Source organism: Nannobrachium achirus (assembly GCF_963921795.1).
Source record: "Nannobrachium achirus genome assembly, chromosome: 22".
Lineage (NCBI taxonomy): Eukaryota > Metazoa > Chordata > Actinopteri > Myctophiformes > Myctophidae > Nannobrachium > Nannobrachium achirus.
In genome coordinates, this window is record NC_137829.1 from 21,161,883 (window position 1) to 21,187,327 (window position 25,445).

The 25,445-nt window shown below is 43.6% G+C and overlaps 1 protein-coding gene across 3 annotated transcripts in view; it reads right to left on the reverse strand.

Annotated features, from left to right (window-relative positions):
- Positions 1-25,445, reverse strand: part of LOC308308046 (partitioning defective 3 homolog B-like) — a 438,220-nt gene that overhangs the window by 171,296 nt on the left and 241,479 nt on the right. For all 3 annotated transcript variants that reach the window (XM_080753415.1, XM_080753414.1, XM_080753413.1), the window contains one exon: positions 20,754-20,988. In XM_080753415.1, coding sequence (XP_080609541.1) covers positions 20,754-20,988 — 235 coding nt within the window. The remainder of the gene's footprint in view (positions 1-20,753; positions 20,989-25,445) is intronic.

The window sequence follows — 25,445 nt, forward strand, 5'->3', positions numbered from 1 at the left end:
AAGAGGCATTTAGCAGACATTCTTATCCAGAGTGACAGTAAAATATTGGCCACATCTTATTATTCAACTTCTATATTCTCTCGTTCATGTGATGTTTACTAGTCGATCCACAAGCTTGCAACTCGATGCCTTGTGTGCTTGTAGGTCTACTATTTTCTTCTACAAAAAAATGACTTTCTCAGTATTGTTTGCATTCAAGTGCAGCTTTCAGTGCACTCTCACTCAGTGTCACACACAACTACAGTACAGTAGCCTACTATGTATACATACATGACATGAATGAGAGAATATAGATTGAATATAATACAGTGAAAAAACAACTACAGTACAGTAGCCTACTATGTATACATACATGACATGAATGAGAGAATATAGATTGAATATAATACAGTGAAAAAACTACAGCGCAAAACATTTGATGCCTTGTGAGCTTTTAGATCTGCTATTTCACTTGTATCAGGCATTTCCACTAAACTGTCACACACAAGTGGGGACGCCACACTGTGTGTGTGTGTGTGTGTGTGTGTGTGTGTGTGTGTGTGTGCCCATCCACACGCTGATCGCAACTCGACGCCTTGTGTGCTTGTAGATCTGCTATTTTCACTTCAGCTTGTTATCAGCCATTTCCACTAAACATTCACAAACAAGTGGGGGCGCCACACTTTGTGTGTGTGTGCAGTGAAAATAGCCTATCCACAAGCTCGCAACTCGACGCCTTGTGTGCTTGTAGATCAGCTATTTTCACGTCAGCTTTTGTATGGCCATTTCCACCATCAAACAGTCACGCACACACACGCGCGCTGCGCGCGAGCACACACACACACACACACACACACACACACACACACAGCACGCCACTGTTTGTGTGGTAACGTTTTTTACCACAAAACCATAAAAACATTTCAAACAGGACTAAAAGTACAAAACACTTACCATCGCGTTGTGGTATCCATTCCTCCTCGCTGTCCAGGTCGGTTTGGGAAGGCTCAGATTGAGATAGTTGAGAATTGTAGGGACTTTCCAACTCATCCAACACATTTCGTCGACGAGTTGCCACTCTGTTACTGCGACGCACATTTGGTGTCCCGGGATTATTGATTGTAGCAGGGTTTCCCACTTCATCATCAGAATCTGAGACATCTGATTCAGTCTCGGAATCACGGTTAGACCTCTCAGGGGGACCCTCGTCCTGGATGGTCGATTCCATGGCCGGCTCACGGGAACTCTCTGCTGCATGGCCGCCGCCGTCATCATCCTCCTCCTCCGGGGGGTGATCGGATGTCGTCGCGGTGCGCTGACTGCGATCACGGGGGGAACCGGAGCGCGTCGACCGGGAACCTGGATTACTCTTCTTTGCGGGCCTCATATCGCTCGCAGGCGGCTTCTTTACGGGCTTGCTCGTGGACATCTTTGCTGGCTTTACCGCGGTCGCGGACCGCTTCTTTGCGGGGCTTATCTCGCTCGCAGACTGCTTCTTTCGAGGCTTCGTGGACAGTTTCTTTGCGGGGCTCATCTCGCTCACAGGCGGCTTTTTTTCTGACTTTGCCGCGGTCGCGGACAGCTGCTTTACGGGCCTTTTCTCGCTCGTAGGTGGCTTCTTTTCGGGCTTTATCTCGGCCGCGGAGAGCTGTTTTGCGTGCCTCATCTCGCTCGCAGGCGGGGGACCCACAGTTTCACCGCTACGACACTGCTTCGGTCGGGAACACTCCTCCTCCTCCTCGGCGGCCTGAACAGGAGGACCCTTTCCAGACTGGGTCCCGGGCAGCACAGGTCCACGGCTACTGAACCGCATGCAGTCATGGATTGTAAGCTGGCGCGATCCACCCTCAGGTAAGGGAGCCACCTGGCCGCCTGGCCCATGCTTCGTCTTCCGAACAGATTTAGGCATTTTGCTGGTAGGCTAGGCCAACTGTTGCACTAGTTTCTAGTTAGTACTAGGCCTATACTAAATGGATGTGTTTCTTTCTCTCTCAATTCAATTCAATCTCTCTCTCTGATGCTTTCTCTTCAAATGTGCTCATTACACTGAACCATTTTCGCGGGTTTCTCATTTTTTGTTATGGGAACATGGTCACATGGTTGGTGTTGTGATTTCGGCTTCCTCTGATCTTTCCTTTTATCCCCCCCCCGGCTATTTCCACCACACACACACACACACACACACACACACACACACACACACACACACACACACACACACACACACACACACACACACACACACACACACACACACACACACACACACACACACACACACACACACACACACACACACAGTGTGGCGTCCCCTTTTTTTTTCTTTTTTTTTTCTTGATCTCAGGCGTGTTTAGAGGCTTTGTTGTGGCCACGTGGCTGGTGACCTGATTTTGACCTGTTTTTTTGGCTGCATTTCATTAGATCACATGTTTGGTGTTGTGTGTTTTGGCTTTCTATGAACATAGATTTTTTTTTTTTGCTTTATTTTCATCACAGAAGCCCAAAAATTTGTCACAGGGTGCGGAAGAGTGTCAGCTAGGGGTACCTGCTGTTAAGTGCTTTCTACGTCAATCTACGTCTGTGGCCTGGTTGCATAATCAGTGACTTACGTCAATCTACCCCCTTGGCATGGAAAGTGTTAAAAAAAGAAAAAAACTTTTCTGAGAAATAAATCTGGATTTTATTTTTAGGCCAAATGGAACTGTGAACACACCATCAACAACATGGTTCCAGAAGGTTAGCAGACAGGCATGTGTGGCAAAGTAACATGGATTTGATTCGGTTGAAACCTGCACCTATTATACTGTAAGTGAAAATAGGCCTACACGCACTCACGCAGCCATGCACACACGCACACACGAGCGCACATGTACAGTACACACACACACACACACACACACACACACACACACACACACACACACACACACACACACACACACACACACACACACACACACACACACACACACACACACACACACACACACACACACACACACACACACACGGTAGAGTAGGAATGTGATCAAACATTAACGTTTGTTTCCAACGTAACTGATATGACAAATCACAGAGTCCCGCTTCAGGAGCCAGCGCTGGGGTCTGTAATAATATGAGTGATGGCTCAGCGCCTGCCGTTTAACAATTGATGATGTTGTCAATGACCACGACACAGGCTATTAGTAACCCAGACGAAAACACCTCGCACTGTTCTCCCACTCATGCCATTACCGAGACAAACTCGTTTCTATACCTACAGTACCTGTAGCTCATGGAGAAAAGCCCCTTTAGATTTTGTTGCATGGCAGCGACGCACACCAAAATAATATATATCGTTGCTGTCGTGCAGAAACCTCTAATATCCACATTGAAACTTTTTGTGTTTTTAGTTTTTTTTTGTGTGTAAATTGATGCTCTACTTCAGGGTTCCCCAATAGGCGGCCCGCGGGCCATTTGCGGCCCGCGGGGGGCTACTGTCTGGCCCACACCAACCCCAGTAATAATGGTGGTATAAGAGCAGCAACAACACTAGTATATCGTCGTTGTCGGGTGGAAATCTCGTATCTTCAAATTTGTACGTTCTTTCGCAAATCATACAAGGCCGTCACACAAAAGTAGTGAAAACAGCAGATCTACAAGCACACAACGCCTCGCACGTGTGCTTGTAGATCGGCTGTTTTCACTAGTTATAATAATTTAATAAATGATAAATGCAAAACAAACGGTTTTGGACATATAAGATTTTTACCCGACAACGACAATATCTGAACTCTCGCTGAATAGCGGGAACGCCGGCGTCGCCCCCTGCAATGTTGTGGCCCTCGGCTCGGTACCCTAGACATAATTTGGCCCTTGGGGAAAACTAATTGGGAAACCACGCTCTACTTGATCACACTACAACGTCACACAAAAGCATCAAAAGTAGCAGATCTACAAGCTCGAGCTTGTAGATCTGCTACGTTTGATACTTTTCAATTTGAATCCTGAATGGTTAAACATTTTGGACATTATTATGTTTCCACCCGAAGGAGACAGTAAAAGTTCGATGCAGGACACCAGCAGGCAACCACGTATAAATCACCAAGCCTTATCCACGCCAACACACACTCCAAAACTATCCTGAAATTTCTAACAAACACAATCACGACTCCGCTATTGTTTCCAATTTCTTTTCTTTTTTTATGGGGCAATCAACAATCACAGTGAGCATAAACAACCAATTAGCACACAGGTCTGACATCCATATTACCGCCTGGATGTTGTTGGACGGGAGCAGAATGGAAGGAGACTCATGCATATTCATGACCCTAACAACAGCAATCTGTATGGGGAAGCGTTTCTGCAAAGCCATTAGCACGAGGAGGAAAGAGCTAATTAGAAAAATGTACACACAGGTTCCCCCAACGCTCCCATCTGGACACGTATGGGAGTATATGAGGAGGGTAGCGGAGAGTCGATGAGGACACGCGCGTGTGTGCGTGCGCTGTGCAGTGCACGAGCAGTGGTGTAAAGTAACTTGGTAGATTTACTTAAGTGCTGTAATTAAGTACAGTTTTGAGGTATCTGTACTTTACTTGAGCATTTCCAATTTCCTTTACTTTTACTTCTACTCCACTATATCTCTGGTCCAAATAGTGTACTTTTACTCAACTACAATTATTTGAAACCTTTAGTTACTACGGTAGTTACTTTGCAGATACAAATTATAATATTATAAAACATACATAAACCACTTTAGCCCTATTTTATAACTTAGCTATACTTTCAGTACATTTTGATGCCAATACTTTCATACTTTTACTCAAGTACATTTTGAATTCCGGACTTTTACTTGTAACAGACTACTTCTACAATGCAGTATTGATACTTTTACTTAAAGGAGCTATAGTCAACTTTTTCTTGAAAAACGGATGCTAAAATAAAAATAATGTTTCGAAAATATTTTATAAAAAAAAAAGCTTCATATATGTGTTTCAATTAAAAAATGACCACAAAAAGCGGAAAAATAATGATAAAATAATCATTTTGGTCCTTTGTTGACATTTACAGGGCCCGTAAATGTAAACAAAGGGCCAAAATGATTATTTTATCATTATTTTTCCGCTTTTTGTGGTCATTTTTTAATTGAAACACATATATGAAGCTTATTTTTTTAATAAAATATTTTCGAAACATTATTTTTATTTTAGCATCCGTTTTTCAAGAAAAAGTTGACTATAGCTCCTTTAAGTAGAACATGTGAGTACTTTTTCCACCACTGTATTGTGGTAGCAATACCACAATATAAAAGGAAGGATGTGCAAGGAAAAGTCCTACATTCAAACTCGACTTGAGTAAAAGTACTATAGCGCTGAAGTGAAAGTGCCCAAACGTTTCAAAATCTTTCAAAAATGGCAAATCTCAGAGCGCAGGGAGCTTGTAGATCTCCTCGTACAAAATGTGTCTCTGAGATGTGGTGTGTTAGTAGAACTAGAACTATTGAGAGTTGGAAATAATCAAGTTAAATAAAAAAAAAATATATATATATACCTCAAAAACATAAGTCCATTACTTGAGTACATGTACTTAGTTACATTACACCACTGAACACGGGACAATGCACTAACCCAGATGCACGCACGCACGCACGCACGCACGCATATAATCAAGTTAAATAAAAAAATATATATATACCTCAAAAACATAAGTCCATTACTTGAGTACATGTACTTAGTTACATTACACCACTGAACACGGGACAATGCACTAACCCAGATGCACGCACGCACGCACGCACGCACGCACGCACGCATATAATCAAGTTAAATAAAAAAATATATATATACCTCAAAAACATAAGTCCATTACTTGAGTACATGTACTTAGTTACATTACACCACTGAACACGGGACAATGCACTAACCCAGATGGACACACATGCACACACGCATACACACACACATGCACACACGCACACACACGCACACACACACACACACACACACACACACACACACACACACACACACACACACACACACACACACACACACACACACAGGTGTGTAGAGAGAGGCATTCAGGGGGCTGTGTGTCACACTCTTGTCCAGGAAAGGACTAAAATCTGTCTCTCACTTCAACCATTCTGGTCTGTCTCTCACCCCCGCCCTCTGCCACTCCCTGACATGCCCCCCCCCCCCGGCTGGGATTGGCAGATGGGGTTCTGGGGAAATGAATGATTGACACAGCCTTGCACGTGCGCACGCGCGCACACACACACACACACACACACACACACACACACACACAGGGAAAAAACCTTGTATCTCTGTATTTAACATTTTTGTATTTATTTATTTTTCATAAATAAAAGTTTGTACTTTATCGTTACATCTTTTTGTACAGCTACATAAGAGTAAAGATTATTTTACAGGTACGTCGCACAAAAGTACTGCAGGTAAGCTGATCAACAACGTCACAATACAATAATTATGTTCTGTAGATGGATTGTGAGTTACACATTCAACCAATAAAAACACTATTAAAGAGATCTGGTCACTAAATAATATTTTTTCCCATTTCTTGAAAAGTTACAGTTTTGTACATGCAAGGTTTTCGGCCATCAGCGACACACAAACACACACGCGTGTGCACGCACACGCACACGCACGCACGCACACACACACACACAGCAGAGAAACAAAGACAACACGTCGCACACACTAATGATTGGCAGCCGTGACATCAGTCAGTGACACCCTAATGACTTTCTGTCGGGCCGTCTTGATTGGCAGTTGGTGGTCCCCGCCCCCCTCTGTACCCCCCCCCCCCCCCCCCTTCCGAAAGCATGTGCTCTCTAATTAATGAACAATGACAGCCGACGTCTGGTCTAAAGGCTGGGGCAATTATTAAAGGACAAGCATAAATTACTCATCTTTGCATCTGTCTGTCGTCTGCGTTGATTCTGTCGTCGCAGTCTCGTCGCAGCTTTGTCTTTTTATTTTTGTGGCACAAAAACAGAGAAGTGGTCTCATTGTGTCTCTCTCTATTTTGTGATTTCTGTCTGTTTGTCACAACCCCCCCCCCCCCCCGTCCACTTTCACGTCTTTGCCTGCGTGCTTTTGTTTTGCTCTGGGAGCGTCTTTCTGGTTGTGACCGTTTTAATGACGTGAACATGGCTCGTTTCTGACTTTTTCTTTCACTCTCTGTCACTGGGTCAGACACCGCATGTGATTGGGCTGTGTTTTGTACACAAGATGTGTCTGGATTTTTCCTTTAACCCAGTGGTTTTCAACCAGTGGTCCTTGAAGGGGTTCCAGGTGTGGTCCCCAGCTAAATGATGGAGAGTTGGTAACCAAATGGACCCTTATAGATCTTTAACTCTTGGGAGCAAAACGGCATGGAATTGTGGACAAAATGTTGAATAATTTTTTTTCTTTTCTTCTGGGGGTCCATGACACAAAAAATGTTCAGATCGGGGTCCAAACATAAATACATTTTGGGGTCCTTGGAATGAAAACGTTTGATAACTACAGATTTAGAAGACGTTTGTATCGGTCTCAGGTCTTATTGGGTTCAGGGAATACCAGGGGTGTCAATTGGACCCTGAGTCCAGGGGGGAAAATAAAAGTTACTTTTAAATATAAATCCATGCCCATGAATGTCTCTTTGTCTATCTGTGCTGGTTATTATGTTGTTAAATTACAGTAAAATAACTACAAATGCTAAATGTTACAAAATGGTCACTTTAACAAGATATTATAATTATATTCTCCACACTTTTATTCTCCCCATTTTGACAAAATGGTATATTCCCAGGTTCCGCAGGTCAGCTGCACAGGTGCAATGCACTTGAACAACCGTTTCAGGCTGCCATATCCAGCCCTAGAAACCATAGAAACGGGGAAAAAAATGTACTTCTTAAAATAAATGTATCATGCCTGTTGCTAAGGTATGGCAACATGATGTGCAAGACAGTCATGTTGCCATACCTTAGCTTTTTCTGAACTGACGCCACTGGGGAATACTCCAGTGTTTACTGTTTAGTTTTAGTTTATTTGATCATCATATTTCATACAGGTCAAACATTCATATAATCGTTGTTACAGGTGATCAAAAGGAATAGGCTGAAGCTAAAAGCTTGTGAATGCCTATCCTACATGTTCATGAATTAAGACATTGATTAGTTATAAGTGTTCAGATTATTATTATTATTATTTTTTTCAGAAAAAAAAGAGAAAGAAAAGAAAGAAGAAAAAAGAAAAGAAAAAAATTTAAAAACTAAAAACAAAATGTATAAGGAAATAGACTTGATACATTCCATAATAATAACAATTCAAGAAACAGAGATATGTTACAAAGTAATAGTAAGAGAAATAATAATAGAATTAATAATACTAACAAGTACGAATAAATGATAATGATAATGAGACTATGAACTGCTGTATTTGGCCAGGATATTTAATTTGAGTATTTTTTTAAATTGTGAAATGTTCTTACTGTGTTTGATCTCTTCTGTCAAACTATTCCAAATCTTTACTCCACAAATAGAAATGCACATACTTTTTTGGGTAGTCTGGGTAACTGTGCCTCGGTACCGGGCAGTTAAGTTGTTCATAATGTGCAGTGACGACGACACTCTCCCCTGGTGGTCAACAACAGTGCTGTCAACCTTCAGAGACATCTAACTATGAATTTACTGAATGTCTGTCCGCCGTCCGCCATCTGTCTGCATGCTGACATCACTGATACTAAACAGTATCGCCACCATGGTACCAATGACCAACTAACATCAACAAAATCCAACTGACATCACTGACTGACATCACTACAGCCACCCACAAATTTGGAGATGACATCACAGACTGGCCTGGACCATATATGGGCATATATGGTATCCAACGGGCACCGGTCTGGGTTCTCCAACATTACTTATGAGACTCCTACATTCAATCCCTCATCGCACACCCCCGGGCACAGGACTAGTATCGTGACAACATGAAAACGTACAGGAGTCACTGAAGAGCCTTTTACATTTTAAAATACTGCAGATAACAGAGCATATGACAGGAGTCAAAGATCCAAATGCACGCAGAATGTAACGCACTCAAGTACACTTACACACACACACACACAGCACAAATGTGTAGATTGACACGCATAATTGAAACACTGAAACACAATGTAACCCTTCACACACACTGTATTTGTGTCACGCACGGCACGCACGCACGCACGCACGCACGCACGCACGCACGCACGCACGCACGCACGCACGCACGCACCGCACACACACACACACACACACACACACACACACACACACACACACACACACACACACACACACACACACACACACACACACACACACACACACACACACACACACACACACACACACACACCATTTCTAGCTGCCTCACAAATAATAGCAGATCTGTCCAATCAGAACAGGGCCTGTAGATGACAGTCATTCAGTTGGTGATTGCACAAAGTAAGTTCATTTTCTACAGCAGAGCCTCTAATCTACACACACACACACACACACACACACACACACACACACACACACACACACACACACACACACACACACACACACACACACACACACACACACACACACACACACACACACACACACACACACACACACACACACACGTAGACACACACACATAGACAAGATGCACACATCCAGTACTATAGACATGGGCTAACAGGCCCTCGCATGGAGCTCAAACATAATGGAGCCCACAATGGAGCTGGTCATTCCTAATGGGCCCCACTGCAGAGCTCAGCTAATAGGCCACACGATGGAGCACTTTGGGATAACAGCAAGGCTGCATTATGGACAATTGGACAGAGAGGAAAGCAGGGCGAGCGTGGGGGGAGAGAGATAGGCTAATTATGGCTGCCAAAAAAAGGAGAGAGAGAGGGGGGGGGGGGGGGGAGATGTAGGTTGAGATAGGGTTTTGTGATTGTTAGTAGCAGTGTTGATTTAGTCGACTAAAACTATGATGAAAAATGGAGGAGAAAGTCATTTTATGTTTGGTTGCTCTCAGGTGTGAAAATAGCAGATCTACAAGCTCACAACGCGTTGCGACGCGTTGTGAGCGTGTAGATCGGCTATTTTCAGCATGCAACCAAGTGTAAAATCAGTCATTACGATGCCATCAAGGACTGCCAAAATACATTTTAGTTGACTAAATCAACTGTAGATTTAGTCAATTAAAATCTCCTGATATTTAGTCGGCTAAAATTAGACTAAAACTAAAGCTTTTCAGGAGACTAAATTATGACAAAAACGAAATGACATTTTATTCAAAATGGGCGGTTTGCACCAAAAGGGATTAAATAAATCTTAGTTTAGGGTTAATCAAGGGTTTGTTGATCTAGGTTTTATTTTAAATCTAGGTGCGTTGCACCACTTAAATTTAAGCATTGCTTAACAAATCTGTGATTAAACCCTTAACCTGTGATTAAAACCATAAACTGTGATTAATCCATGGTTTAAATGTCCTCCATCTTGGATTTCGATGTAAACAAACTTGAATATGCTATTGGGCTATTCTCTTGAGCCTAATATCATTAGCGTTACTTTTTTATTCACTTCTAGGAGAATGTGGGCAGGCCTATGTTAAGAAGAGCGCCTGCAGCCAAAACAAAACAAAAAATATAACGCTCCGTCATACGACGATGACGCTCGGACGCTACACAGTGCGGTGCGGTGCGGCGATGCGATGCGCGGCTAGAAAGGAAGCAAGAAAAGACCACAGCTTTGATCACATTCACATTTGAGTCAATTATGAAGCGATTTCGAAAATTAAAACGTCTCCATGTTGCTTGGGAAGTCCACAAGCTTCCATAACAAATGTCTGTATTATGTCCCTGTAAATATTTTAATGTTCGCTAATTTAAAATAGCCGATGTACAGTACTACAAGGATGTATTGAAGACAACAATATGATGAGATGTTTGTTTTCAGCTGTGAAACACTGTCTGCAGTTTACAGATGCAAGCCTGCAGGGCTGGCTGTGAGGCTTCCCTCTGTGGAGGGGGACCCCCATTCATGTCAATGGCATGTTTGCATTTAAACCACCTCTACAGCAGGTTTAAAATTAATCCCTTACTGATGTTTAAATCAAAGTTTAAAGTAGTGGTGCAACAGGATTAACAGTAATCCAGGTTTACAGTGAAAATTCAAACCAAGATTAAAAGGATGGTTTAAAACTAAGCCTGATTAATGAAAACTAGATTTAAGGTTTGGTGCAAGCTGATTAAAAGATAAACCTTGATTTAAACCAGTTTAAGGCTTAAACCGTGTTGGTGCAAGCTGCCCTATGACTAAAACTAAATCAAAATTTGCTGTCAAAAACAACACTGGTTAGAAGAATCATTTCAACCTGATGTCCCTATTTTGCCCCTCCCTCCCTCCCTCCCTCCCTCTCTCCCATGCTTCCTTCCTTCCTTACCTTCCTTCCTCCCTTCCTTCCTTGAATGGATTGTGATTATCATGCACTGTTCTGACTGATGTTTGTATTGACAATTACACGTCAAAAGGATCGAAAACAAAACAGCTCGAGAACTCGTTTCCATTGCGGTACTCTGAGTGCAAAAGCGTGTATGTGTGCAGTGCACTGTGCATGCGTGCGTGCGTGCGTGCGTGCGTGTGTGTGCCTTGAAAACACAAAAGTTGAGACTCACTGCAATCTATAGTAAGCCAATTACAACACTGCTCAGGTCTAAATACAATTTATTTTAGCTCAGAGTTGTGTTCTGTGTGTGTGTGTGTGTGTGTGTGTGTGTATGTGTGTGTGTTCTCTCTCTGTGTGTGTGTGTGTGTGTGTGTGTGTGTGTGTGTGTGTGTGTGTGTGTGTGTGTGTGTGTGTGTGTGTGTGTGTGTGTGTGTGTGTGTTATATTGAATACAACAGCTCTTTTATATTCATTATATCATGTTTACCCATTAAAATATGTACTGTAAATTATTATTTATTTTAAGGAATTTTAACCGTTTTCTCTAAGGACTGATGTTGTCAGTTTGTTACTTAGCTGTTTTTTTCCTTTGAGAACGCACAATAACTGTGAGACAACTGAAATACACTCACAGGCCTGAGCTACACAGTGTTGTAATTAACTTACCATAGATTGCAGTATAGGACACAACTTTTGGTGTTTTCAAGATGTCTCAACTCTGACAAGCCCCCTCACCCACCCACCCACACACACACACACACACACACACACACACACACACACACACACACACACACACACACACACACACACACACACACACACACACACACACACACACACACACACACACACACACACACACACACACACACACACACACACACACACACACACACCAATATAACAGCAGGACAGCAGGTCATGAATAGAGTCGGATGAGCATTCATCCATATATTATCACAGATTTTCATAAATTCACACACACACACACACACACACACACACACACACACACACACACACACACACACACACACACACACACACACACACACACACACACACACACACACACACACACACACACACACACACACACACACACACAAACAAAAAATGCTTTTGTCACATCACACATTTCTTCGAACAGACCTCATTATTATGGACTGAGACTCAGGCCCTCTGGACATGTGCTTGTGTGTGTGCGCACGTGTGTGTGTGTGTGTGTGTGTGTGTGTGTGTGTGTGTGTGTGTGTGTGTGTGTGTGTGTGTGTGTGTGTGTGTGTGTGTGTGTGTGTGTGTGCGTGCGTGCGTGCGTGCGTGCGTGCGTGCGCGTGTGTGTGTGTGTGTCTGCCACCTCCTGTCCATCTTTGATGGTGAGACATGGACATATGAGAAGACAGAACTTGAGTTCAGTGGTATAAGAGGTCTGGTGAGAGCGCTGAACAGAAGGGGAGATGTCTGGACACAAACGCACACCAGGGCATTAACCACTTGTGATTTTTGGAAGTCGACTTGACTGACTCAGTAAAACGTTGAGTTGAAGTCTACTTTATTGTTTGATGATGTCGTCACACTGTGCGTGAACGGGGGGACAAAACCCGAAACCCTGTGCTCAATTCCATTGAAAAAACGCAGTTGGAAAAGGATAGAATCATTCTTTCCTTGACAGTAAGCAATCCTATGGTTTGAATGCTGTACACACGTACACATGGAGCAAAACTAATGATGAAAAAACATAGTTAGTTTGTTTGTCTTAGTTTTTTTTTTTTTTCGACTTCCCCTGGTGGGAGTCGACTTGTGTAATTAAGTCGACTGAGTCGACTTGTCGACTTTTTGGTTAATGCCCCACGCACGCACGCACGCACGCACGCACGCACGCACGCACGCATGTAGACCCTCTACATGTGGGCATTATATGGGCTACATTCCCAGCTGAGAGGTAAGGTTACCAAAGCAGAGTTGTTGATCTAAATTGAAAACATCCTCAACAAAATATTCATGGTCTGACACATCACATAATCTTGAACTACTGCCACCTGCAGGGGTTAGCGAGCAACAGTCCCAATGCATTCATAAGTATGTCAAAAACCTGAATTTCATTTACTCAAAGTAAAAGTAGAGTATTTACTATTTAAATGACTCAAAGTAAGAGTAAAAGAATAGCATTTAACAATTACTTTAAAAATGCAAAAAAAAAACTGCTCTTGAAGTCAGCCCCGAGGGCTGAATCAGCTGATTCTTTTGCGACGTCACGTGATCCACGTGGCTCCACGTGGTCCAGAGAGTGACAAAAACAAATGGTGACTCATAGGTCATCGAACAGCGCATCTAGCGTAAAAAAAAACGAACTCTCATCATATTTCGTCTTTGGCGGTGTGGGCAAAGGATATACTTTCGGCGGTGCATGAGTTAATAATAAAAAAAAAATTCTCTTCTGGTGTTCCCTGGCAAAAAAATATTAAGTTATAAATTAAAAGTTTGAGAGCTACTGATTTAGAAGACATGGACCTCAGGTCTTAATGGGTTAAACAACCACCCACATAGACAGAGGGAAACAAACACACTGCGTCTGTTGCAGACTCACACTAACTTGGCTCTAACTATCTCTGACACCCGCCTGACTGTGTGACCAATCACATTTGAACGCCTCATGAATATTCATGGGGCCAGGAGGGCTTAAGCCTGCTGTAGCTACAAACTCACACACGGTGGGCATGAGCATGCATGCGCCCGCACACACACACACAACCCTTGAGTGCACACACGTACACATACACACACACACACACACACACACACACACACACACACACACGCACCCATGATTGACAGGTTTGATTGGCAGGTGGCAGCGGTCCAGATAGCCGGCTCATCCCTGCCAGCTGTCCACTTTAAACAGCATCATTCCAGATATTATTCACACTCTGTCTGGCTTCAGTGTCTGCAATTACAATGACGAACACAATGGTCCTGATGAACGGCTTCCGAAAAAAAAAGAAATCAGCTTTGAAACAGGTGTTATTCAAGGTTCTGGGAAGGAATTATTCATCAAGGTTTAACAGAGCCAGGGAGGTGTTGAATATAAGGAGTTACCAGAGGAGAGGCCACTAGAGTCAGTAGGGTTCATCGGCAGTGGTGTAAAAAGTACTCACATTTTGTACCTAGGTAAAAGTATCAATACTGCAATGTAGAAATACTATGTTGCAAGTAAAAGTCAGAAATAAAAAATGTACTTGATTAATGGATTGCATTTTATAGAGCTTTTCCAAGTGCTCAAAGCGCTTTACAATGGTCCATTCATTCAAACATTGGGAAGGGAAGCGGCGAACAGTAGACGCCAGCGTCCTCACTTCCCATATTCATACACCAATGGTGGCAGGCTAACACCGACGACTCATTGGAGGCAGGAGGACAGAGGGAGCCGGGATTTGAACCGCCGACCCACGGATCATTGACATCTGCTACTGGGTCCCTGGCAGAAAAGGTTTTCAGACGGCCATATACTGAAATTAGGGACTTTAAGCAACGACGGCTACGGCAGTCCGCTATGGTAACCGGACATGGATCAGTGCTCGATGGATAAACCTGCCTGCTATCGCAGCCTGTCCTACTACGGCAGAAGCTACCTTTCCACGTAGCGTCTACAACGTCTGCTGCATAGACGCGTCACCATGGGAACCAAAAGTTCAGTAGAAGGGGTGGGATTCCGCCACCGACGGCTGTTTGCTTAACGTTTTTGACTGCTACGGCGAACGCATCATAGCAGCTGTACTTCCACCTAGTGGAGCCGTCCTGAAAACTGTCCAAGCTTAAAGTCCCTAATATCAATTTGGGGGTCCTTGTCCAAGCTTAAAGTCCCTAATATCAATGTGGGGGTCCTTGGCTTTGAGAGCTTCTGACAAAACAAAAGAAACTAAAACAATGTTAAATTCTCTTCTATAGGACAAGCTTCTCAACCACTACTGACAGTGGTGCAGTCAGAGAAAGGCCTAGGCCTGCAAACGTTGTCTGTACAAAAGATTTCCCCAAAACAAACACAGTTACTATGTGAATATACTCCACACAACGGGCTAATGAAGAGAAGTGGACAAGTAGAAAATTGACTAACAAGAATAGGTGGCTGTAAATATGTTCTTCGTTGACCCGTGCAAAAACAATGAAGGTTAAAGGAGCTATAGTCAACTTTTTCTTGAAAAACGGATGCTAAAATAAAAATAATGTTTTGAAAATATGTTATGAAAAATAAGCTTCATATATGTGTTTCTATTCAAAAATGACCACAAAAAGTGTAAACTAATGATAAAATAATCATTGTGGCCATTGTCAGACCAACACTTTGTTTACATCCTAGTCTATAGACTAGGATGTAAACAAAGTGTCGGCCCTACAATGAAAAAGTTGACTATAGCTCCTTTAAATTGGTTGACATTAAAGGAACAGGGTTGATGATAATAATCTCCTACTGGGCTTACTGGTGGCAAGTCTTTCATCATCGCCATGGAGACAGCAGTCTATTTCCAGTGGCGGAGCGGAATCATAACATTGCCATATAAAAAATATGATTAGAATGACAACCGTGTGTGTGTGTGTGTGTGTGTGTGTGTGTGTGTGTGTGTGTGTGTGCGTGCGTGCGTGCGTGCGTGTTTGTGCGTGTTTGTGCGTGCATGTGTGCATATCTCTATCTTTGTGAGAACCGAAATGAACCAACAGATGCAGTTTAGGGTTGTGTGTGCGCGTGCCGTGCGTGAGTTTTAGTATAGCACAGCCTCAACTCTGGCGAGTAAACAGATGAACAACATGCAACACTGTGGATTCACAGGGCAATATATTCCAGATGGGGATGTCCAGTGGTGTACAGTAACTAGTACATTTACTCAAGTACTGTACGTAAGTACATTTTTGAGGTATTTCTTTATTTACGGGAGTACTTCCAATTCCCCAAAAAGGTACTTCTACTCCACTACATCTCAGAGGCAAATATTATACTTTTACTCCACTACATATGATTTGAAAACTTTAGTTACTAGTTACTTTGTAGATTGTGAGTATTATTGCAAACATACTGTACATACCTACTTGCGCCCTATATACATTTCAGCCATTTGAATACAATGTATATACATTTGAAAACTTGAGAAATGGGACATTCTGCATAACGAGTACTTTTTACTTTTGGTATTTTAAGTACATTTTCATACCAATTATTTGGTACTTTTACTCAAAAAGTCCTCGAAGAGTTCTTAAAAAAAAGGTCTCCTCATTGCTTTGTCCTTGTTGAAATATTTATTTAACAAAAACAAAGAGAAAAAAAAAGAAAAAAAACATGCTGACGCTTTTGGGTGGAGAGCCTTCGTCAGAGCAAGATCAAATCTGCCTTCTTCCCAGACCGTGGATGCAGTCCAGAGTCGCGCTGGCCAAGCCACCATATGAACACTCTGAGTGCAACCCGTCCCATGCACACAACACACAGAACAAACCTAGCTATGGTCCATAGCGTTAGAATGAGTTCTCCTTACCACTATGTGGAACCGATGAGCCCTTGTGCTCACACCGCAGGCACTTTTGCTACTCACCAAAATAAAGACGGTTTGAGGCCGTTGAAAGCTTACTTTCCCTAGTGGGAACACTCTGAGCCCACCACCTCACATCTAAAATACACTTTTTAGCCAGAAAAGAAAATATTTCACCGGAGGCAAAATCTGGTCAATGGATTTTTTTTATTGACAAGATCTGTAGAGGACACAGTAGAATAACAAGAAAAAAAAAGAAAAAAAAAAAGAAATATATATATATATATATATATATATATATATATATATATATATATATTTCGGTGAAAGGTGTGTTTTAGACTTCTTTTCTCACATCACCTGTTTGGTCAAAACGGCCTGTATTCTATGGCCCATAGCCTACACACAGATCATAGCGGTTGTATTTTTTCTTCAAAGTGTTAAGGACCACCAGTTTGATACGCATTAGGCCGCAGACCCTCATTTGGTTAAAGTTTAAATGTCTGTGATCCAATCTAATAGTAAATCATCAGCGTTGATGACAAAGCATTTACCAATTGAACCACATGAACCGTAAGGTTCCATTTGTACCCTCTCAGAGTTACATACCTGTAAGGGTCCGTTTGGTCTTCCTAACCATAATTTGGGGCCCCCCCAAGGACCCCATACCTCATGTTGAGAACAAGTGGTCTATTGAACATGAAGATATTCCTCAACACCAAGCGCACAGTGGGCTTTCTTCCAACACTCCCAGTATCTCTCTCTCTCACACACACACACACACACACACACACACACACACACACACACACACACACACACACACACACACACACACACACACACACACACACACACACACACACACACAACACACACACACCACACACACACACACACACACACACACACACACACACACACACACACACGGGAAGTGTACACAAAAAGAGCACTCTTGAGAGTGGCGCCCCAATTTCCACACCAAGGTGCTTAAAATGATCCATAAACCTACTTCATGTGATTATCTCAAATGCCACAGCTGTGTGAATGGTCTGCACTTAAATGGTCTGCATCTCTATAGTTCCTTTCATCCAAAGCACATCATTACTACTGTACGTACGTCGTACGTTACATTCACACACGTCACACACACGACGGCAGGAGAAACCGTGAAAGGAAAGCGACCTGCTCTTCAGGAGCAGTTAGGGCATACATGGGCAACTGGCGGCCCGGGGGCCACATGCGGCCCCCACCTTCTCTTAATGCGGCCCACTGGTTAATACCAGAATACTGATACCGGTATATTATTGATTTCAGCTGTTACAATTACAACCATGACCTGCTTTAATTCCGTCAGTCTATATTAGTAGCTTAATGACTAGTATAGTCCATTGTTTTTGTATTTAGGTTCATAAAGTTAACATTAGTATATAACTAAATGCGTTTGAAATTAAATCAAAATGTTACATTTCAGGATTCCAATTAAAAAAGAACAAAAAATTATTCCGGATTCCAATTCAAAAGAAGCAAAAATAGCCGATCTACTACTATATCTGTAGATCTGCTATTTTTGCTTCTTTTGTATGAGATACTTAGAATGACATAGTAGGACATAGCAATATGCAATGTGGCCCCCTGGAGTGAAGGTGAAAATATAGTGGCCCTCGCCATCATCACAGTTGCCCACCCCTGAGTTACATCATTCAGTGTCTTGCTCGAGGACACTATACCGGGAGGGGCCAGGGATCAAACCCAGAACCTTCCGGCTCTGAAATTGCCGCCCTGCAACCTCCGTGGTAGTGGATATATGTGTACATACATTCACATTATCCCTCTCTCCCTCTCACAAATACTCTCTCTTAGGCACACACACATGCAAACACACACACCGAGAGAGAGAGAGAGAGAGAGAGAGAGAGAGAGAGAGAGAGGAGAGAGAGAGAGAGAGAGGGAGAGTGAATGGGGTAAACTGTTCCAAGGACCATTCTGATGTCTTTCTCTTGCCCTTTAACATAATTTCCATTTATTTCTTCACTACATTGCATCCGAAATGGTATGGCACATTATCATTACACAGATACACATCTCTGGAAAAAAAAACGTCTATGCACGTCTATGTGACTCGGAACACACAGGGGAAAGAAAACAACAATAATGACAATAGTTCCAGCGTTTCATTTTAATCACGACGATTATGTCCCAGAATTGCATGTTACTTAAGGTGAAATACTGGATAATTAGGACTAATGCAGAGTAATTTGGCATAATTGACAAGGTTCAGTGCAGCTTTCTTGCCCTGATAAGGCCTCCATATTCCCCTTTCTCTCTCTCTCACCTTGCCCTCACCTCTTTTCCTTTCCTTTTCTTCTTACTTTAATTTGCCGCCTCTCTCTCTCTCTCTCTCTCTCTCTCTCTCTCTCTCTCTCTCTCTCTCTCTGTCATTAGTGAATGATTACGTGGTGCTGAATGGAAGCGTTGCCACCGCGGCGTTGAAGTGCGGTCTTTGAGGTGCAGTGGAGCGTGAGAACGGAGCTCCACACCTAAGCCGCTTCATAATCGCGTCTAAATTGACTTACCCGAGCAGAGAGGGGGAAATTTAGATGGATTAATGAATGGCTGAATGGATAGATAGGACCCTGTATGAATGTCCCCCCCCCCCCCTCAATTGTTTGAACACACACTTCTTTTTCAGAAATAGAAATAGATTTTCTGAGTGTGTGTGTGTGTGTGTGTGTGTGTGTGTGTGCGTGCGTGCGTGCGTGCGTGCGTGCGTGTCTCTGTGCGTTTCACCTGACAGGGGGGAGTTTCCCCGGTTGGATATAGTGGTGGAAGGAACACGTTATTCCAAACAGTTCCTTTCCCCTCCATCAGGCGCCTCGGCTGGCCAGGGGGAGGTAGTATAGAGACCGGGATTCCTGCATGTTTTCTGTGAGGGTACCTACCCTATAGACACGTGGAGAACATGCAAACTCCACACAGGGGCCCTTTTTTTGCCAACCCCACCTAGGATAGGGGCACTGATGACGCGGAGGAGAGAACACGCCCCCCAGCACCCACAGTGTCCCTGGCGGTAATTGAACCCAGGACCTTCTAGCGATACCGACTGCACCACCGTGCCCCAGAGTTAAGGTTTTTTGACACTGGATGGCGCTTTTCACTAGCCTATGCGGGTCACCAAATATTTTCTGATTCCGCTGGACCTGATAAGACGATGATGTAAAACACACACACACACACACACACACACACACACACACACACACACACACACACACACACACACACACACACACACACACGCACACACACACACACACACACACACACACACACACACACACACACAAAGGCAAGTGCACACACAGACATCAAAGGGGGCTGGAGCCTCTGCCCTTTTATCCGTCTGTAAAATGTGCCCTCTCCAGACCATGACTGCAGTTTTTACTATGGTGAAAGAAATGCAAATGCCCCTTTTCCATGCCATACCTGACAGCAGCATTCAAGAGAAATGCCTTGTCCAAACTCTCCTGAACTTGAATGCAGCATCTTATGTTGAAAAGATCAACCACTCTGTGTAGAAATCCATGCCGTTACGCCACAGCTCCAGTATTGACTTCATGCTTGATTCAGTGTGGCCGACCTCCAAGCTCACAACGCTCACAAGCTTGGAGGTCTGCTATTTTTAATATTTTCACCAACAGGCCCTTTTAAAAATGTCAAGTCATGCCTCTCTAACCTTCTCACGTCGCTGCACACACGCACACACGCACACACACGAACGTGCACACACTCACCTCAGCAGACCGAAGCCTTTCTTCTTGTTCTTCTTCTCTGGCTCTTCCGACTCCTCAGACTTCTTCTTCTCCTTCTCTTTGCCCTTGTTGCCCTTGTTCTTCTCCTTCTTCTTGCCCTTGGCCCTCTTCTTCTTGTCCTTCTTGTCCTTGTCCTCCGCCTGCTCCCCCGCCGCTCCCTGGCGGGACGAGCCGCTGGCGGGGGTGTCCCTGCCCGAGCTCTGGTCCGAGCCCTCGTCTTCACCGGGAGGAGGAGGAGGAAGGGGGATGAAAAGAGAGAGATATCAATCCATTTACGCCTGGAATTATTTTATACTTTAGCTATTGAAAAATAGCAGATATACAAGCTCACAGCGCGACACGTGCCGTGCTGCAAGCTTGTAGATCTGCTATTTTCGAAAAGTCTGAAGTTTGACTTTATGTATTTTCAGAGCGAACATTTGTCAATCAAATATTTGCTTATCTGGGGGGTACCTGGAAACTAAATATTTTCAGATGGGGGTCCGTGGCCAAATACATATCATTTTGGGGGTTCTTCACGTGAAAAAAGTTTGAGCACCACTGACATAGAAACGGATTTGTAGAAGACGTTTATAGAATCGGGTCAAAAATATTCAAAGACTTGCACAAATTTTCAAGATTTTTCAATAGCAGATCTACAAGCTTGCAAGCGCGGCACTCAGTGCCGCACTCGGTGCCTCAAGTCTTACAACTCTTAGTGCTCGTCAGGGTGGGGGGGCAGTTCAAATGATTATTTTGGGGGTCGCGGACTGAAAAGGTTGAGAACCACTGCTGTACACTAGCAGGTACAAGCTGTACACCTGCTATTGTACAGTATACTTTGCTACTACTATCTACCGTACAGTATTACAGTTTATTACTAGTAAGACACCTCAGGGTGACTTGAGACCTCAGGGTGACATGCAATTCTTGGCCATCTGGCCAGTGATGTATATGGGACCAGTTACTCATATATGGAGACCCCTTCATGATAGTTATGTTATTTCAAAACATGCCCATATATGGACATTACCAAATATGGGCATTCCCATATACGTCCTTAATATTGATAACATAATATCCTTAATAATGTCCTTAATATTGACAATATAGGAATCTCCATATATGGGCATAAAACGTGGCCTTGGTGAGTTAGGGCCTTGGTTTGATGCCTGTGGATCTCCAATATGTATGGGCATAACATTCTCATTTTCGGCCTGGGATTTATGACATCAGAAATCTCCATGTATGGGCATAAAATTTGTTTTTCTTTTTCTGGGAATGACCATATATGGACTTTTATACCCTGAGAGATCTCGTAGCTTGTCTGACTGTCAGTACAGGAAGTGATGTCACGCATAAAAGGTTTTTTTCTGGGAATGACCATATATGGACGTTTATACCCTGACAAATCTCTTAGCTTGTCTGACTGTCAGTACAGGAAGTGATGTCACGTGACATCCTTTTTATGCCCATATATGAGTCATTCTGTACCACATCACTGTGACTCACTGACATCACACTGACATCACTTCCTGTACGGCTAGACAGACAGACAGACAGACAGACAGACAGACAGAAAGTCAGACAGACAAGCTACGAGGTTTTTCAGGGTATAATGCGACCCTCGGTCGCAACAAATACAGTTTAAGGTCTTTAGTAAACACTGTTATCTACTGTGGCTTTAATACCATAAAGTGCAGGGTCAAAAGAGGTGAGATTCGTTTAATGTCACAATCGTGACTACCCTAGCAATGAACACCTATTAGATTGAGGTTTTGAAAAATTCAGGTAGGCAGTTGTGCACGCACGCACGCACGCACGCACGCACGCACGCACGCACACACACACACACACACACACACACACACACACACACACACACACACACACACACACACACACACACACACACACACACACACACACACACACACACACACACACACACACACACACACACACACACACACACACACACGTGCGCACAAGCACGCACACATACACATTTCTTTATTCAAAAGAGCTGAATGAATAACTTAACAGTAAATTAAATAACTGTTATTTAGGACTGGAAAAATGTTAGATAAGTAAATTGTGACGCCTCATTACTTGCTAGACAGAGTGGAGGCATGGACCGGAATTACAATTATTACACGTGCAGTCGTGCACACACGCACACGCACACGCACACTTTCTTTTTTTTAAGGGAAGGAAGATGACTCTGATGTGTAATTAGCAGAGCAGCCTTTTCAAGCCACCTGTCAGAGTTTGGAAGATAACCACAGCAAATTAAACTGCTTTATTGGAATTGAGGGTTAACTTCATTTAGACGTTTAGAAGGGGGGGGGGGGGGGGGGGGGGGGGGGGGGGCGGACGGACAGACACACACAGTCAAGCAATGAAATGAGATTGCGCGTGTGTCCTTTCCCTCCATGATGCCAAAACCATTAAGACTGTGAAGCAATGTCCACAGCTGTGATCCACACTCATTTGGATTACTGTTATATATGTGTGTGTGTGTGTGTGTGTGTGTGTGTGTGTGTGTGTGTGTGTGTGTGTGTGTGCGTGAGTGTGCGTGAGTGTGTGTGCGTGTACGCACGCACGGTCGCACGCGCATGTGCGTGTGTTATCTTATGCGGCCAGTGCACCATCTTAAGGCTTAAAGAGTCACATCAGTCCAACACACAACAAACATAACCCACTCCGTCTGCAATGCTACTTCAAAATGGAGACTAATGTTTGTGTGCGAGAGAGAGAGAGAGAGAGAGAGAGAGAGAGAGAGAGAGAGAGAGAGAGAGAGAGAGAGAGAGAGAGAGAGCATATCATGTTTCAGAGAACTGTGCCCTGTCAATTAACAACAGCTTTCAAAGTGTGAACTTGTTATAAAAACGGTGACAGACAGGATTGCTCTGTGTTTGCGTGCATATGACCACGATAGGGGTATGTGTGCGTCTGTGTGTATGTGTGTGTGTGTGTGTGTGTGTGTGTGTGTGTGGGGGGGGGGGGGGGGGTGTTGACATGTCCCATTACTTCTATCCTGTAGGAGTCAAGTCACCTGACTCATTACTCCAGTGTTGACTGACACAAGTGAGCTGCAGTGCAGATAATGTGAAATGAATGTTTCGCCTAAAATAGCAGATCCACAAGCTCACGCGGTGCATGAGTTGGGAACTCGTAGACCGGGCTATTTATGGCGGCGGCGTGCTCTACACCTCTGTTCGTTGTAGTACAAACTGAGACTTAATGTGGCCTGCAAGAAATGGAACCTCAGTTTCAAGAAAGGTGCCTCTGAATCTACGCGGTAGAATGCCGGGAGGGATTTTTCTAAGCTGCTCGGGGGTGGGAACAAAGGTAATGTCTGTGCTAGCGAAAATAAGGCTGAGGGCCTCCTACTAGACAAAGGAGAGATGTTTCACCTGTGAGCCTTGAGAGTAGTAAGCACTTTTTATTCCTCAGTGCAGGCTTATGTAAATTAGTCCTGGTTAGCCCGAGTTTGAATGAATGCTAATAGAGACGGGAAGGAATTGACAGAAATACAGCTATCCCCGGAGCGAGCCACCAAAAAAAGCCCCTTGAATTCAATCTCTGCCTCTAATCTAGACTGTACAATGGCAGGCACGAATGAATAAACATGGCTCCTAACTGGGCTTTTATTAGCATTCGTTATATTCATTTTTTCCTGGATTTATATATTCTCTCTACACTACAGAATTAAGAAGCAGAGAATATCTCTTCTGTGTTGCAGGCAAAAGACCTTTCTTCTTTGCAGCAATGCAAAGATATGCATTCATAAAAGTCACACACACACAAAATCGTACATTCCATGTAGGGATGGGACGATATGAAAATGTTATATCACGATTATTGTGACCAAAGAAATTGCGTTTTACAATATTATTGCTGTAGAAAAGAATATACGACCTTATTCGGAGACAATGCAATATGATGTCACGATGTGGAATGACATCACAATTGACTATAAAGAATAGATGAATCGGCCTACTTTCTCAGATCGAGATCAGGAACAGATAAGATCACATCGGATTAGACCATCAGACTATCAGACTAGAGATTACAGACTAGACTAGATCTGAGATTGTTCAAGGAATATCAAGGCCTGGGCCGGCCTCCAGCCTTATGTATGTTGTTGAACGCGATTGGTATTCGCATGGCTCATTCTTAATAATTACAACCTTGGCAGGCGAGTAGCGCGCCTATATTCAATATAATAAACTTACATATTGGATTCTTCGCTACACTTGGTGGCCAGTACGAATCGCGACGAGCCATCCGATCGCCATGACCGAATGACAACAACAGGACACCCGATGGATGTATGCCTTCCAACTCGGCATGGTCACCCACAACGACCTCCAGGGACTTAAGCGAGACACGGTCACACACGACGACCTCCTAAGGTTTGAGCAGAGCATGCTAGACGTGGTTCCATCCTGCACCTGGACACCACAAACCTTCAATCGGTACTCACATCCGTCCTTGCTCAGGAGCGCCGTGAGGTGAACCATGATCAAGCTCTGATACGCCGAGCCGCCCAACTCCACCTCGACCTCGTCGGCAACCTACCTTAGCCGATCTGCCTGACTTCGGTCGGACAAAGCTGAGTCACAACGATACTTTGTAGCCGGCTGCGACCAGCTTCCCCTTGCTACCCATCCGCAAGACCAGTACCAC